Source organism: Rhinatrema bivittatum, chromosome 10 (genome assembly GCF_901001135.1).
Source record: "Rhinatrema bivittatum chromosome 10, aRhiBiv1.1, whole genome shotgun sequence".
In the NCBI taxonomy this organism is placed as follows: domain Eukaryota; kingdom Metazoa; phylum Chordata; class Amphibia; order Gymnophiona; family Rhinatrematidae; genus Rhinatrema; species Rhinatrema bivittatum.
In genome coordinates, this window is record NC_042624.1 from 76,749,490 (window position 1) to 76,762,658 (window position 13,169).

At 42.1% G+C, this 13,169-nt stretch overlaps 1 protein-coding gene across 4 annotated transcripts in view; it reads left to right on the plus strand.

Moving 5' to 3' along the window:
* The window catches only part of BCAR3 (BCAR3 adaptor protein, NSP family member), a 173,010-nt gene that overhangs the window by 113,547 nt on the left and 46,294 nt on the right, over positions 1-13,169 (plus strand). For 2 of the 4 annotated variants that reach the window (XM_029617986.1, XM_029617987.1), the window contains exon 1: positions 10,033-10,333. The exons of the other annotated variants lie outside the window; for them this stretch is intronic. In XM_029617986.1, the coding sequence (XP_029473846.1) occupies positions 10,250-10,333 (84 nt within the window). In that variant the 5' untranslated portion in view covers positions 10,033-10,249. Of the gene's footprint in view, positions 1-10,032; positions 10,334-13,169 lie in introns of those variants that run through there. 4 annotated transcript variants of the gene reach the window in all.

Below are 13,169 nucleotides of genomic sequence, written 5' to 3' on the forward strand. Positions count from 1 at the left end.
CAGTTTGGCCAGCCAGAGGAGGTAGTTCCTCTTTGCCAGGAAAGGATTCTCTTCAATGATAAAACTGCAAGTGCTCAGAAGAGCTCCTGCCACTGATGTAAACATGAAGATAAGGCACATTAGTGCCGCCTAGGCCTGGTGTCTCAAGTGGCCATCCTGCCCCTTCTGATGATCCTGTAATCAATATAAAGAGCATGCAAGATGTGAAGAGGTGTAGATAGTGAGATGGCAGCTTACCTAGCAATATGCCTCCACACCCTGTAAACTCTGTCAAATATGGTGACTTTGACTATTCCCAGCACCAGTGCAATATTTACTGTTTATTTAAAGGTGAATTTTCAAAGCTGGATGTGCACTAAAATCAGGAGATGGGCATGCATGTGACACTTGTGCATGTCCACCCAATTTTATAAGGCAGCTAGATGTGCGCTTAAGTGCCGATGTGCGAATATCTCCCATAGGAGAAAAAAGGGGCAGGGCATGGGTGTTTTGGGGCATGGCCAAGAGATGTGCACCCAAGTAGCTTCGTGCCTGGACACACCTCCAGGGATAGTGCTGCTTAACTTTACTTCTGCTGTGTATGAGGTGTTTGAGGGGTATGGAGTAACTGGGGGAAGTGTAGGCTAAAGAAACAGGAGGGGTTTGGCGGACCTAGCTGAATAATGGGCAAACTGGGACAAACTGGTGAAACTGTTCAACAGTTGGACATGTATCTGTTATAAAATACCCTCACTTGCGTGACCGTAAGCTGACTTATGCTGCTGAGCGTGCAAAAGCTTAAAATTAGGCGCATATACATGCCGCATGTTATAAAATTGCACTGTATCTGGTGGGGGCACACACACATATGTATATGTGTGCCCATGTGCCCATTTGAAAGTTACTGTCTTATATTTTAGTACCAACACTACAATTTCCAAATGGTTCCACCACAGTATGCATCTTTGGTTTTCCAGTTTTTGTGAGCACTGAGTAGCATCATGGTGTGTCGTCATGAATTGTTAATGATGCCTTGCTATTGGTTAAATCTGGTACATACTGTTGTCTAAGCCACCAGATATCGTGTTTTGGGAAATTATGCAAACTGCAGGTATTTACACTATGATGATCAATACTACCCCTCTTTACCCTGAACGTTTAGCACCAATCGGGTCTTCTTAGTTTAGGGAAATAATTTCATTTGTTGGTATTAGTGCAAGTGGTTATGATCTCCAAATTATCAAATCACTGGATGGAGTTCAGTCAATACAATTTCAGAATTAGCCGAGACTGTGATTTTAGCTGTGATTTTGTTCTTTACAATAGTTCCTACCATTTTTCCTGGCACTGAAGTCAGACTCACCAGTCTATGGTTTCTTGATCACCTCTGGTGCCCTTTTTAAATATCGGTATTACATAGGCAACCCTCCATTCTTCCTACACAGAAGTCAATTTTAATGGGTTACAAATTACTAGTAATAAATCTGCAATTTCATTTGTTAGTTCTTTCAGAACTCTGAGGTGATTTGCTGCTCTTTAGTTCACCGTAATTTGTTTCAGTTTCTCTGAATCATCAATATTAAATATCATGTCCGGCACAGGTATCTCCCCACATCCTCCTCAATAAACACCAAAGCAAAGATTCATTTTGTTTTTATGCTATGGTCTTGTTTTCCGTAAGAGCCCCTACAATCCCTTGATCATCTAACGGACCAACCGACTACTCATAGGCTTCCTGCTTCAGATGTATTTGAAAAAGTTTATATTTTGAGTTTTTTTGCCTATACGGCAAACTTATTTTCAAATTCTCTTTTTGTCCATCTTATCAATGTTTTGCATCTAACTTGCCAGTGCTTGTGTTTCATCCTGTTTTCATCAGTTGGATCCTCATTCCAGTTTTTCAAAGAACGTTCATTTGGCTAAAATAGTCTCTTTTACCTCACACTTTAACTATGCTGGCAGTTGTTTCGTCTTTCTTCCGCCTTTTTTAATGCATGGAATACATCTGCTCTGGGCCTCTGAGATGGTAGCATTTGACCTTTGTCTGAAAGGTGCTACAGGGTGTGCAAATATGCTGGAGTTTGTGCATTATGGACTGGAGTACCAAGCGTGTTTTAAAGAAACTGTTGAAATATGATGTACTCTATCTATGAATTTCTAAACAACATCATATGAAGCCAACTAACTTTGCCAGTGCCAAAGTAGTATTGTACATTAATGAGACCTCATATGTGTGGCGGGCTATTCAAACACAAGCCCTGCTGCCACTGTTAGAAATAAATGCGGTGATCGGGATAACTTGTGCACCGTCTTAGTGTTATAATCATTGGTCTCACAATAGAAAGAATATGTAACCGTGAACTTGTAACAGTTTACAAAGCAGTGGGTTATTGGTAGTAAGTTATTTTTGCACTTATCGTAGCGCGGTGTTGCAGGTGGGGCCAGTGTTTTACCCCACCTGCAACACCGCGCTACGATAAGTGCAAAAATAACTTACTACCAATAACCCACTGCTTTGTAAACTGTTACAAGTTCACGGTTACATATTCTTTCTATTGTGAGACCAATGATTATAACACTAAGACGGTGCACAAGTTATCCCGATCACCGCATTTATTTCTAACAGTGGCAGCAGGGCTTGTGTTTGAATAGCCCGCCACACATATGAGGTCTCATTAATGTACAATACTACTTTGGCACTGGCAAAGTTAGTTGGCTTCATATGATGTTGTTTAGAAATTCTGGAGTACCAAGCGACATCCTTCAAGAAGTGAAAAGCAAATGTTAATGCTACTATATTTCAGTCTAACAAGTTATAATTAAAATAGAAACTGATCTAATCAACCAGAGTCAGCTATGTTTAAATGCACATTTTACTAGCGTGCAGCTGCTGGTGCAAACAAACAAAAATAATCTTAGTAGCCCCATCAGTTCTTAGCAGATATTCAATTACCATTCATCTCTATTAAAAGGAAGAGATCTGTTAGGACAGTGTTTCGGTCTAAAGCATATGGGGATAGACTTAAAGATTTATGGGGATAGAGGAAAGGCAAGATAGGGGAGATATTGTTAGAGACATTCAAATATCGTAAAGGTCTCCATGCACAGGAGGTGAGCCTTTTTCAATGGAAAGGAGGCTCTAGAATGAGGGGTCATGAGATGAGGTTGAAAGGAGGTAGACTATGCAGTAATCTTAGGAAATATTTCTTTATAGAGAGGGTGGTGGATGTGTGGAAAAGTCTCCCAGTGGAAGTGATGGAGACAAAAATAGTATGTGAATTCAAGAAAGCATGGGATAAATTCAGGGGATCTCTAAGGAAGTGTTGAGAATTATAATGCTAATTAATTGGACAGATGGACAGACTGGATGGGCCATACAGTCTTTTTCTGCTGTTATGTTTCTATGTTAATGCCCTTGTGCAGGTCCTTGGTATGGCCTTACCTGGAGTACTGTGTTCAGATCCGGAGTCTGTATCTCAAAAAGGATAGAATCAGGATGAAGGCGGGCCAGAGAAGGGCGACCAAAATGGTGTGGGATCTGTATTGGAAGACTTATGAGGAGAGGCTGAAGGTCCTGAATATCTCTACCTTGGAAGAGAGGAAGTGCAGGGGACATGACCTTCACATACCTAAATGGTTTTAATGATGCATGTCCTCAAACATTTTCTGGAGGAAAGCAAACAGTAGAACTAGGGGTCACAATATGAAACTTCAGGGTGGGGGGGAACTCAGAACCAACATCAGAAAATATTTCTTCATGGAGAGGGTGGTGGATGCCTGGAATGCCCTTTCGGAAGAGGTGGTGAAGACGAAAATAGTAAATGAATTCTAAAAGGTATGGGATAAATACTATGGATCCCTAAAGGCTAGCGTTGGATATTTATGAAAAGGGTGCATGGGAGGTAACCAGCATGGAGTGGCAACTGCCATCCCTAACAGAAGGCATAGGGATTACAACCCTTAACCAATTAGCTTACATGATTTTCACACAACTACAGCATCGCTCTCTGCTTTGGGGGGGGGGGGGGGGGGGGGAGGGGAATTGGATTCAGAGACAACCAATGCTGGGCTCTGACTTTTACGGTCCGGGGTGCTGATATGCAGACATTAGGGAAAAAGCACAGGACTGCTTCTATGGCCAAGTCCAAAAGCAAAGGACGTTCAAGCAGCAGCATTGTATGGATTATCAGGAAGGCCGCTCACCCTGTAAAAATGTTGCCAGCAGTAATTTTGTTATGGGTTTGACTGTTGCTTGGTTTTGATTTTTAATATCACTGCCCTTAACATAAGGCTTGGGGGTAACCTGCACAGAGCAGAAGTTACTACCATAAGAAGCTTGCCGGGCAGACTGGATGGAGCATTTGGTTTTTTTCTGCTGTCATTACTATGTTACTATGTTCTGCTGGGAAACACTGTGTTAGAAAAGTCCCTTCTGCAGCAGGAAGGCAATACCCCACACAGCATGAGAATGCTGTACTTGCACAGCTTTGATCTAACTGTTTACTTTTATCACTAACAGAAGAGCAGCAAAGAGCATCAATTTTCTGTAACTCCATCCGGGATATTTATCTAATTACCCAAGTTTCAAATCAATGGTTCCTAAAAATTAACAGCAGAAAGGGGACTACAGAGCAGTTTTCATGAAATTGGTCATTTTGTGGGTTTTAATGGTTTTAAGAGATGAGCAAAGAGAACTTAAGACTCTCACAGGCTCTATTATAGGCCACTCCCAGACTCAGCAGAGCCTCTGAAGAGCCATGCTAAATCTCTCTCTCCTTTTTTATCCAAGAATTTTACCATTTTCATGAGCAGGACCCCAGAGACAGGCCAAGCTCCAGAGTCTCAATGCATCAATGAGACGATGGTGCAGGAAAGAGGGGGTTAGGTTTGCTTAGGAACTGGGGCACGTTCTGAGGAAGGGAGAGCCTGTTCCAATGGGAAGGGCTCCACTTTACCAGAATGGAAGCAGGCTGCTGGCACTAACCCTGAAAAAGGAAAGAGAGCAGCTTTAAAACTAGATGATGGGGGGGAAAGCTGTGTAAGGAACGGTGTGAGCGTGAGCCCTTCTCGCTGCAGCACAGTTGACGCCGCCTCACGGGCAGACCCATGAGGCCTGTACCAACAGCTGGACAATGCTCTTTGGTATCAGCCAGGCTAAGGCTTCAGGGAACTATCAGAGACAGTCCAGGAGTCAGGGAAGCGGATAAAGCATGGTCAAAGTTCAAGACTACGGTTAGGTCCAGGCTTCAGGCAAGGGATATGTCAAAGTCCAAGGCTGAGGTCAGAACCGAAGAGGCTGGCCAGGACAGACAAGATATAGAGGAACAAAGAGGACAAAGACCAAGAGACAAAGCATTGCAAGACTCTGAGGACAAGGGTAAGACGGACAGACAGGGTAAGGCAGAAAGGCAAGCTAGGCGAGGCAAGGCTGATGCAGGCCGGGCAAGGCTAAAGCGAGGAGACCCGCTGCTGAGATGTTGGTCAGTAGCATGTTGGTGATTTAAATACCCATCCGTATGATGTCATCTGCCGATGTCTGCTCCAGGGATTCCTGCCATGGGGCCTACAAAGGTGGGCGCATACCAGGGTGGGGAGCCCCAGAAGAGGATGTGCCCCCAGCAGGTCTGGGCATTGGCGGCGTCAGGTGAGTGAGGCTGCTTGCAGAGCCATCTCATGTGCATCGAAAGTTACAAGCTTATGTCACTCAGAAGCACATGGTTTGGATGATGTATCTTAGAAGGAAACTAACAAAACAGGGAAGTTAAGGCATCCTGATAAAGAGGTTGCAATGAATCCTAAAGTAGCCCAGGTGACTTTAAGTAAAGAGCTGACAGAGCAGAAAGATTCCAAATTACCCTTGTCACCTGTTAAGCATGTTATTAATATAAACAAAAAACATACTTTCAAATGTCTGCATACAAATGCTAGAAGTCTAAAAAATAAGATGAGAGTTGGAATGTATAGCATTAATGAAGAGGTAGATATACTTGGTATCTCAGAAACCTATTGGAAGGAAATATATTTTTCACCCCGGACCAGTTAAATAATTTCTTAGAACCATTGAGAGTACCTTCATCAACCCCAGTGTCAACTTAGAAATGGAAATGGCATATATGCATGCTAGATATTTCTTGAAAAATATTGTTTCTCTTTTTTATAATACTCTGCCAGTATCTGATGAAACTAAAATATTCCTCCATGTTGATTGATGTTTAAAATAGTAGTAGTTTAATTTAAAGAATATGGAAATATATTGCTTAATTGGAAATCTCAAACTAAACTATTGTATTTCATATGCAATATTTGATTTATTGTATTGATTTGAAAATTGAGAAATAAAGAATTAAAAAAAAAAAAAGAAACCTATTGGAAGGAGGATAATGGTACACTATGATAGCAGGGTACAAATTATATCGCAAAAATAGGATGGATCAAATTGGTAGACGGGTGGCTCAATATGTTAAATAGGGCATAGAGTTAAACAGAATAACATTTTCTGCAGGAAGCAAAATGCAATGTAGAATCTTAATGAATAGAATAGCAGTGGGGGTATACTTCCATCTTTGTGGCCAGAATGAACAGACAGACAATGAAGTGCTAACATTAATTAGGGAAGCTAACAAAATAATGAGTGCTTTCAATTATCCTAATATTGACTAGGTAAATGTCACATCTGGACATGCTAAGGAGGTAAAGTTTTTAGATGAACTAAAAGACTGCTTCATGGAGCAGCTGGTACAAGAACTGCTTGTACCAGCTATTTTAGACGTAATCCTTAGTGAAAAACATGGTTTGGCGTGAAAGGTAAAAATGTTGGGGCCACCTGGCAATAGTGATCATAACATGATCAAATTTGATTTGATAGCTGGAAGGAAGACATTAAGGAAATCTATTGAGATAGCATTTAACTTTCAAAAGGAAGACTATGATAAAATGAGGAAAATGGTTAGAAAAAACCGGATAGGAGAAACTGCAAAGGTAATGAGTTTACATTCAGCATAGACGTTGTTTAATAATACATCCTGGAAGCCCAGACTAGATGTATTCCAAGCATTAAAAAAGGTGGAAGGAAGGCCAAATGACTGCTGGCATGGTTAAAAGGTGAGGTGAGAGAGGTTATTCTGGCCAAAAGAACATCTTTGAAAAAATGGAAAAGGGATATGAATGAAAAAAACAGGAAAAGCATAAGCACTGACATGTTAGATGCAAAGCACTGATAAGAAAAGCAAAGACAGAATTTGAACAGAAACTTTCTGTGAAAGCAAAAACTCATAATAAAAACTTTTTCAGATACATTGGAAGCAAAAAGTCTGTGAGGGAATCAGTTGGACCATTAGATGATCAAGTTTTGAACCAGTTTTGAACCAGTTCTACCCAAACTGTCCAAATTCACTAATGTAATGCCCCGACAGCACCGTGGAGCAACCTGCCTGGCACTTATCAGATTTATTAGGGGGTGGGGGGAGTTGTCCTCACTTTGCTACTTAGTGAAGCATTTCGGCCAGGTCAACGTTAGTCAGCTAGACCAAATTGTTCTTTAAGACATTGGCATTGGTCTGCAGAGGGATAGACATTCGGTTAGGTGTGAGTCCTTTTCCACGACAGGGGATAATTCCTCGATATTCTGTCGTGGTAACTCCTTTCTCCTCCTCTCATCCATTGCTTCTGAATTCTTTCCAGCGCTTGCCTCCTTTCAAATTCTCTGACCCGCCATGCACTCCCGTGCCCTGCTGTCCCCACGCTTCATCTCTGAAACCCCTCCAGTAAATTAATTTATGAGGAATGCCTGGGTGAAAAATCAGCAGACGCTCCTTTTGTTGATATCTAATGACGAATAAAGTGAGATGGAAATGATAGAAGGGGCTGAATTGATTCTTTATCCCAGACACACTGCATCTGGTATGCTTTCCTCATCTTGTAGATGAGGATCACTGATGGAAGTGCTCTCTTCTTTCCTGCTACAAGGACCTTTTTTTGACCTTTTTTTCTTGGAAAAGAGGAGTCTGATGTGAGAGGCTTTCCACTGTATTTAGAAATACCTTCTGGAATCACTGCAGTAAGAAGATGCCAATAAATTCAAAACCTTTTCTTCTGCCTGAATGAAAAGATTAACGTTCCTTTAACTTCTGTGGCGAGGATTCTTAAAAGCAGGACGCGAGAGCAGCCAAATCCTCCTTGCTATACTAACTATAATACAACTGTAGCTCTACACCTGTATGCAAAGCTAATACAGAGGTCCATATTCAAAAGCCATTTAGATGGTTAACTGTTACATTATCCGTCTAAATGGCTTACCCGGCTATAGATGTGTCGCTTCTTTTGACAAAGGGGGTCATTTCCCAAGCGGATCGCATGCGATAAGGGATGTAAATCCAGCCCAAAGTACCTCATGAAAGACTCTGAGGAAATTAGAATATTGCCTCCTATCCCATTACTTTTTAATCTGGATTGAAAACTGGTTAAAAGAGAGAAAGCAGAGTAGGGTGGAATGGTCAGTTTTCTCAGTGGAAGTGCCCAGGGATCTGTACTGGGACCGCTGCTTTTTAACATATTTATACATTACCTAGAGATGGGAACAGTGAGTGAAGTGATCAGATTTGCTGATGACACAAAATTATTCAAAGTTTTTAAATCACAAGAGGATCTCGTGAGACTGGGAGACTGAGCATTGAAATAGCAGATGGCATTTAATGCGGACAAGTGCAAAGTGGAGAGCAACCCAAATTAAAGCTGCACAAAGCAAGGTTCCACAATGGGAGTCGCCACCCCGGAAAAGGATCTAGGAGTTATTGTGGTTAATATGTTGAAATCCTCTGCTCAGTGTGAGGCAGTGGATAAGAAAGCAAATAGAATGCCAGGAATTATTAGGAAAGGAATGGAGAATAAAACAGAGACTGTCATAATGCTTCTGTATTGCTCGATGGTGAAACCACACCTTAAGTTTTGAGTGCAGTTCTGGTTACTACATCTCAAAAAAGATAATGCAGAATTAGAAAAGATACAGAGAAGGGCGACCAAAACGATAAAGGGGATGGAATGATTCTTCTATGAGGAAATACTAAAGAGGTTAGGGCTCTTCAACTTGGAGAATAGATAGCTTAAAGGTGATAAGATAGAGGTCTATAAAAAGTGAGTGGGACAGGTAAACACAAATTGGTTGTTACTTTCTCAAAAAGTACAAAGACTAGGAGATACACGATGAAGTTACTATATAACACATTTAAGACAAAAAGAGGGAAAATGCTACAACTTTCTACTCGTTTATGTATACTCTGGTATGCTGGATTTCTAAATAAAGATATTTTTAAAAAAAGACAAATAGGAGAAAATAGTTTTCGCTCTGTACCAAGAGGTTCTCATTTTCAGAGAAGGCTCTGCAATGTGCAGTTTCCTGGAAGTTTCCAAATTAACACAAGCTTCCCTCATCCCCTGCGAGCGTGGCAGCATTTTCTGGTCACTATTTGCAGACTCTACTGCTGATTGCACACTGACACAGCTTCATTCAGCTTTGCAAATAATGATAATATGTAAACAATATTGAATGCTCTTTATCTGTTGCCGTGATTGCCTTTTTCTTCCCTGTTTTCTGGGAGACTTGCTGTCAGAAGCTTTCTAATTAAAAACAAACACGCTTGAGGTTTCTTCTTGGTTCTGCAAACTTTAGAAATCCACCGTCTGCTCTGTTTGAGAATATCAACACAACCATGCCAGGTCTACACAGAGTTCCCCTCTCTCAGATATAAATGAGGCAGAGATGCTGGCACAAGGTGCACTGTGAGTGCCTAATCTCAAAGTGTAACCACTCTGGAGGAAGAAGCGGCTCCAGTTACTGTCGATCGATAAAAGGGGAAAGTTCTAGGAAGGCCCATAGTGCATTTCAGGTATGTGGTTAAAGGGGGCCGAACTTCCTCTGACTGCCGCCTAATGATTTGTATGTGGAAGCTCAAATCCTTGGAGAGATCAAACCCTGAGCCTTCTCAGAGGATAGAATTTCATTGGATCACATGAGGATTCTAGCACTCTATACATGGTCGGCTGTGAGCAAAGCATGCCAGAGCGCGAGGAGTCCATAGCATTAGCTCCTTCTGAGCAAACAGTCCCAGACCCCGACAGATGTGTGAGTGCAGAGGGGACTGCCGCAGCCCCCAGTGAAGGGCAAGGAATTGGCGCTGTGCTAATTAGTAGTGTCACCAAAAAAAAGAATATTGCAGTGGGTGATAATTTCTCTTCTAAAGGCACTTCTTGTCCACGGAGGGGCAGAGGGCTGAAAATGGCTAAGGACTGTAATGTCTTTAAAACTCTCACTGCAGCTCTTTGCTGTTTCTACCATCGGAAGTCTGTTATCCGGGTTAAGGTAGGTGCTCTTTTGAAATCTATGTCAGCAAATGTGCATTGCTTAATTTTAGAATTTCTTTTAGTACGTTTGTTCATCAAACCACTTCTTTTGCATGGATTTCTCTGAGAGTGGTCAGAATCTTAGTAAACAGACACTGGAAATGTATTATGTGAATTTACAAATATCAGCATAAAGGGACATGTAGAACTATGTTTACTGTTGTGTTTTTTTTGTTTTTTTCAAAATTTGCGGTAGCAAGATCAGTACTTTCACTATTGTCACACTGTTTTAATGCTTTTCTTTTTACTGGATAGATGTATCTGTAGGACTGCTGTGGACTCTTATTGCCCAGTAACTTTTATTAGCTTCATCTGAGGACATTTCAGCTTCGGTTAACTTTGCCAGGTGCTTATAGAATTACAAGTTGAGTCTCATTGTCTGATGGTCAATTAGTTGATGTGATAGCACAAGGATAATTCCAGACTGTACACATTGCTTGACTTGGCATGGATATTTAAGACCTAAAATAGCTCTCCAGTTGTCATGGCAACTTTCCATTTGGCCTAATCCATCAATTCTCTGAAGAAAAGGAGAGTACTGCTGATGTACACTGCATGGGAAAAGAGCTACAAAAAAATGCCTCTTACATACCATAGAAAGTCTGAGAACAGAGTCTTAAGGATCCAATTATAATTGAATTTGGAGTCTGTTGTAGCTCTCACTGCACTGGGAGATTTGGTTCCTGGGAAAGGAGTTGTGGTCCTCCTCATTTGCTGTCTGTGTATGTTATTTACATCAGTGCTACATACAGATTTCAAAAGGAACAAACAGGAGTCAGACGAAATAGCCAAAGCTGTCTAAAAGTGCTTTCTTTTTGATGGATGCTCTTCTGAGCTGGGAGTAGCATCTGAACACGAGTACATGTTGCCTACTGAATACACATTTTTTTTGTAGAAAGACTTTTTGATAGTAAAATATTGAGTGGAGCAAAATCAATCCCTTCCTTTATTGGAAGGAATATGCCCTGTTATCGTCTGTGGCGTGCCTCTGGTTACCCGCTTTCTGTGGGCTGCAGCAGGATCAAGGGGGCATTTCAGGAATTCATTCAGTAAACTTCAGAGCAATTGGAAATTACAAGTCTGATAAATGAGATTATTACTTTTAATCACTGTGTCAAATGGAAAACTGGGCAACATTAGGAAATGCAACATCACGATATAGCATGACAAGAATATTGGCATTTTGATGGTCTATATTTTAAACATCCAAAGGAAATGGAGCCCATCCTTTTGACATTTGCCCCAGGCAATGTTAAACTGAAGGATTTTTTTTTGTTTTGTTTCTGCTCACTAACTGGTCGGTGCCTATAAATGTGAATGAGTTTAGCCTAAGCCACTTACTGGAGCGGCAGACTTTTCACCAGTTTCATAATGAAATTCATGATTGCCTTTCCCAAAAACGCTGATAGACAGGTGCAGAAATAAACAGCTGGGCCGCATCGCGGGCCTCCAATTGGCCAGTTGCAAAAGCGGGTGAAAGCCGGGACATCGATTCTGAAATTAGCTGAGATTGTGGAAACGTCAAACCATGTCACATTATAAATACTTGCAAGTTATTAAAGCTTCCAGTCTGTAGACATAGCCTGCTACTTCTCCTGCACTTCAAATGCAAGTTTAAATCATGAGCAAGGCAGACTCAGTGCTTGCTATTCAATTTCTGAATACAGGAGTTACGGGGAAAAGCTGTTTACAGTGGTAGGTCATCTCTAGTTAATAAGAGATAAGTCTGTGCTGATCTAAATATGCTTCACTGACATCACTGGGCTTTAGAGATGCAGTTAGAGCATGCATGGGAAGGACACGCTGACAGATAGCGTGCACAGGCAGTAAACAGCTAGGCCAATGCAGTTCACTTCCTGACCTTCCTGTTGTTTTAGTTGGAGAGGCACAGCTGGGATGGATTGACCTGCCAGACTGCTGGGAAGATTCTGAATACTTTCTCAGAATCTCATCCCCCCCCCCCCCCCCCACACTAAAAAGATTCTGTAATAATTATCCTTTCCCAGGGCTGGGGCACAGCTTTCAGGGATTTTTGGGTTTTGTTTTTTTTTTAATGTCTTATACAACAATGCACAGACCATCAGCACAAACTCAAGAGGTGAAATGAGGCGACGTTCCCCGGGCCGTCTCTAGACATGGGCCATCGGGACCCCAACAAGATTTCTTTCCCTGTCCTCACCTTGCTTCTGCTGCCGCATACTTGTAGGCCTCAAAACAGAACCCCTGATTGCTTCCATGTCTCTTCTCAGAGAGCCGCGTGATGCGCGAACCCCCGTGTTGTCCGGCGGCGGCGCACCGGTCTCTCCACGCTTCAGCCGGCGGCGGCGCATGCAGCGTCTCTCCATTCTTCGGCCCCACCCCTGGGGAGAAGGGAAGCACAAGCGGGGCAGTGGGGCACCGGGAGCCACCACACACCAGCCGGTGCTTGGCGAATCACTGGTGTGTCGCGACACACCGGTTGAGAACCGCTGCTTTATATTATTAAGTTCTCCTCGGAGAGCCATTGTAAGCTTCTTGTATTTCTCCAATACTTCCCTCTCATATCAAGCATTAGGTTTGCAAAAAACTGCAATTGCGAGGTAGTTAAAAGATTCTTCCTCCTCTTTTCCCTCCCCTATACAGTCTTCTCCCTTGTGCATGATCCTGTCTCTAAAAATCCCCCGATTGTTGGCACGATTCTCTCCCACAGGATGATGTCTCCAAATGGGTTAATTTTGCGCTTACCTTGAGAGGAATGAACCTCACTCATTAAACCAGGATGTGATCTCAGTCTCTCAAATTCACTACCAATACCC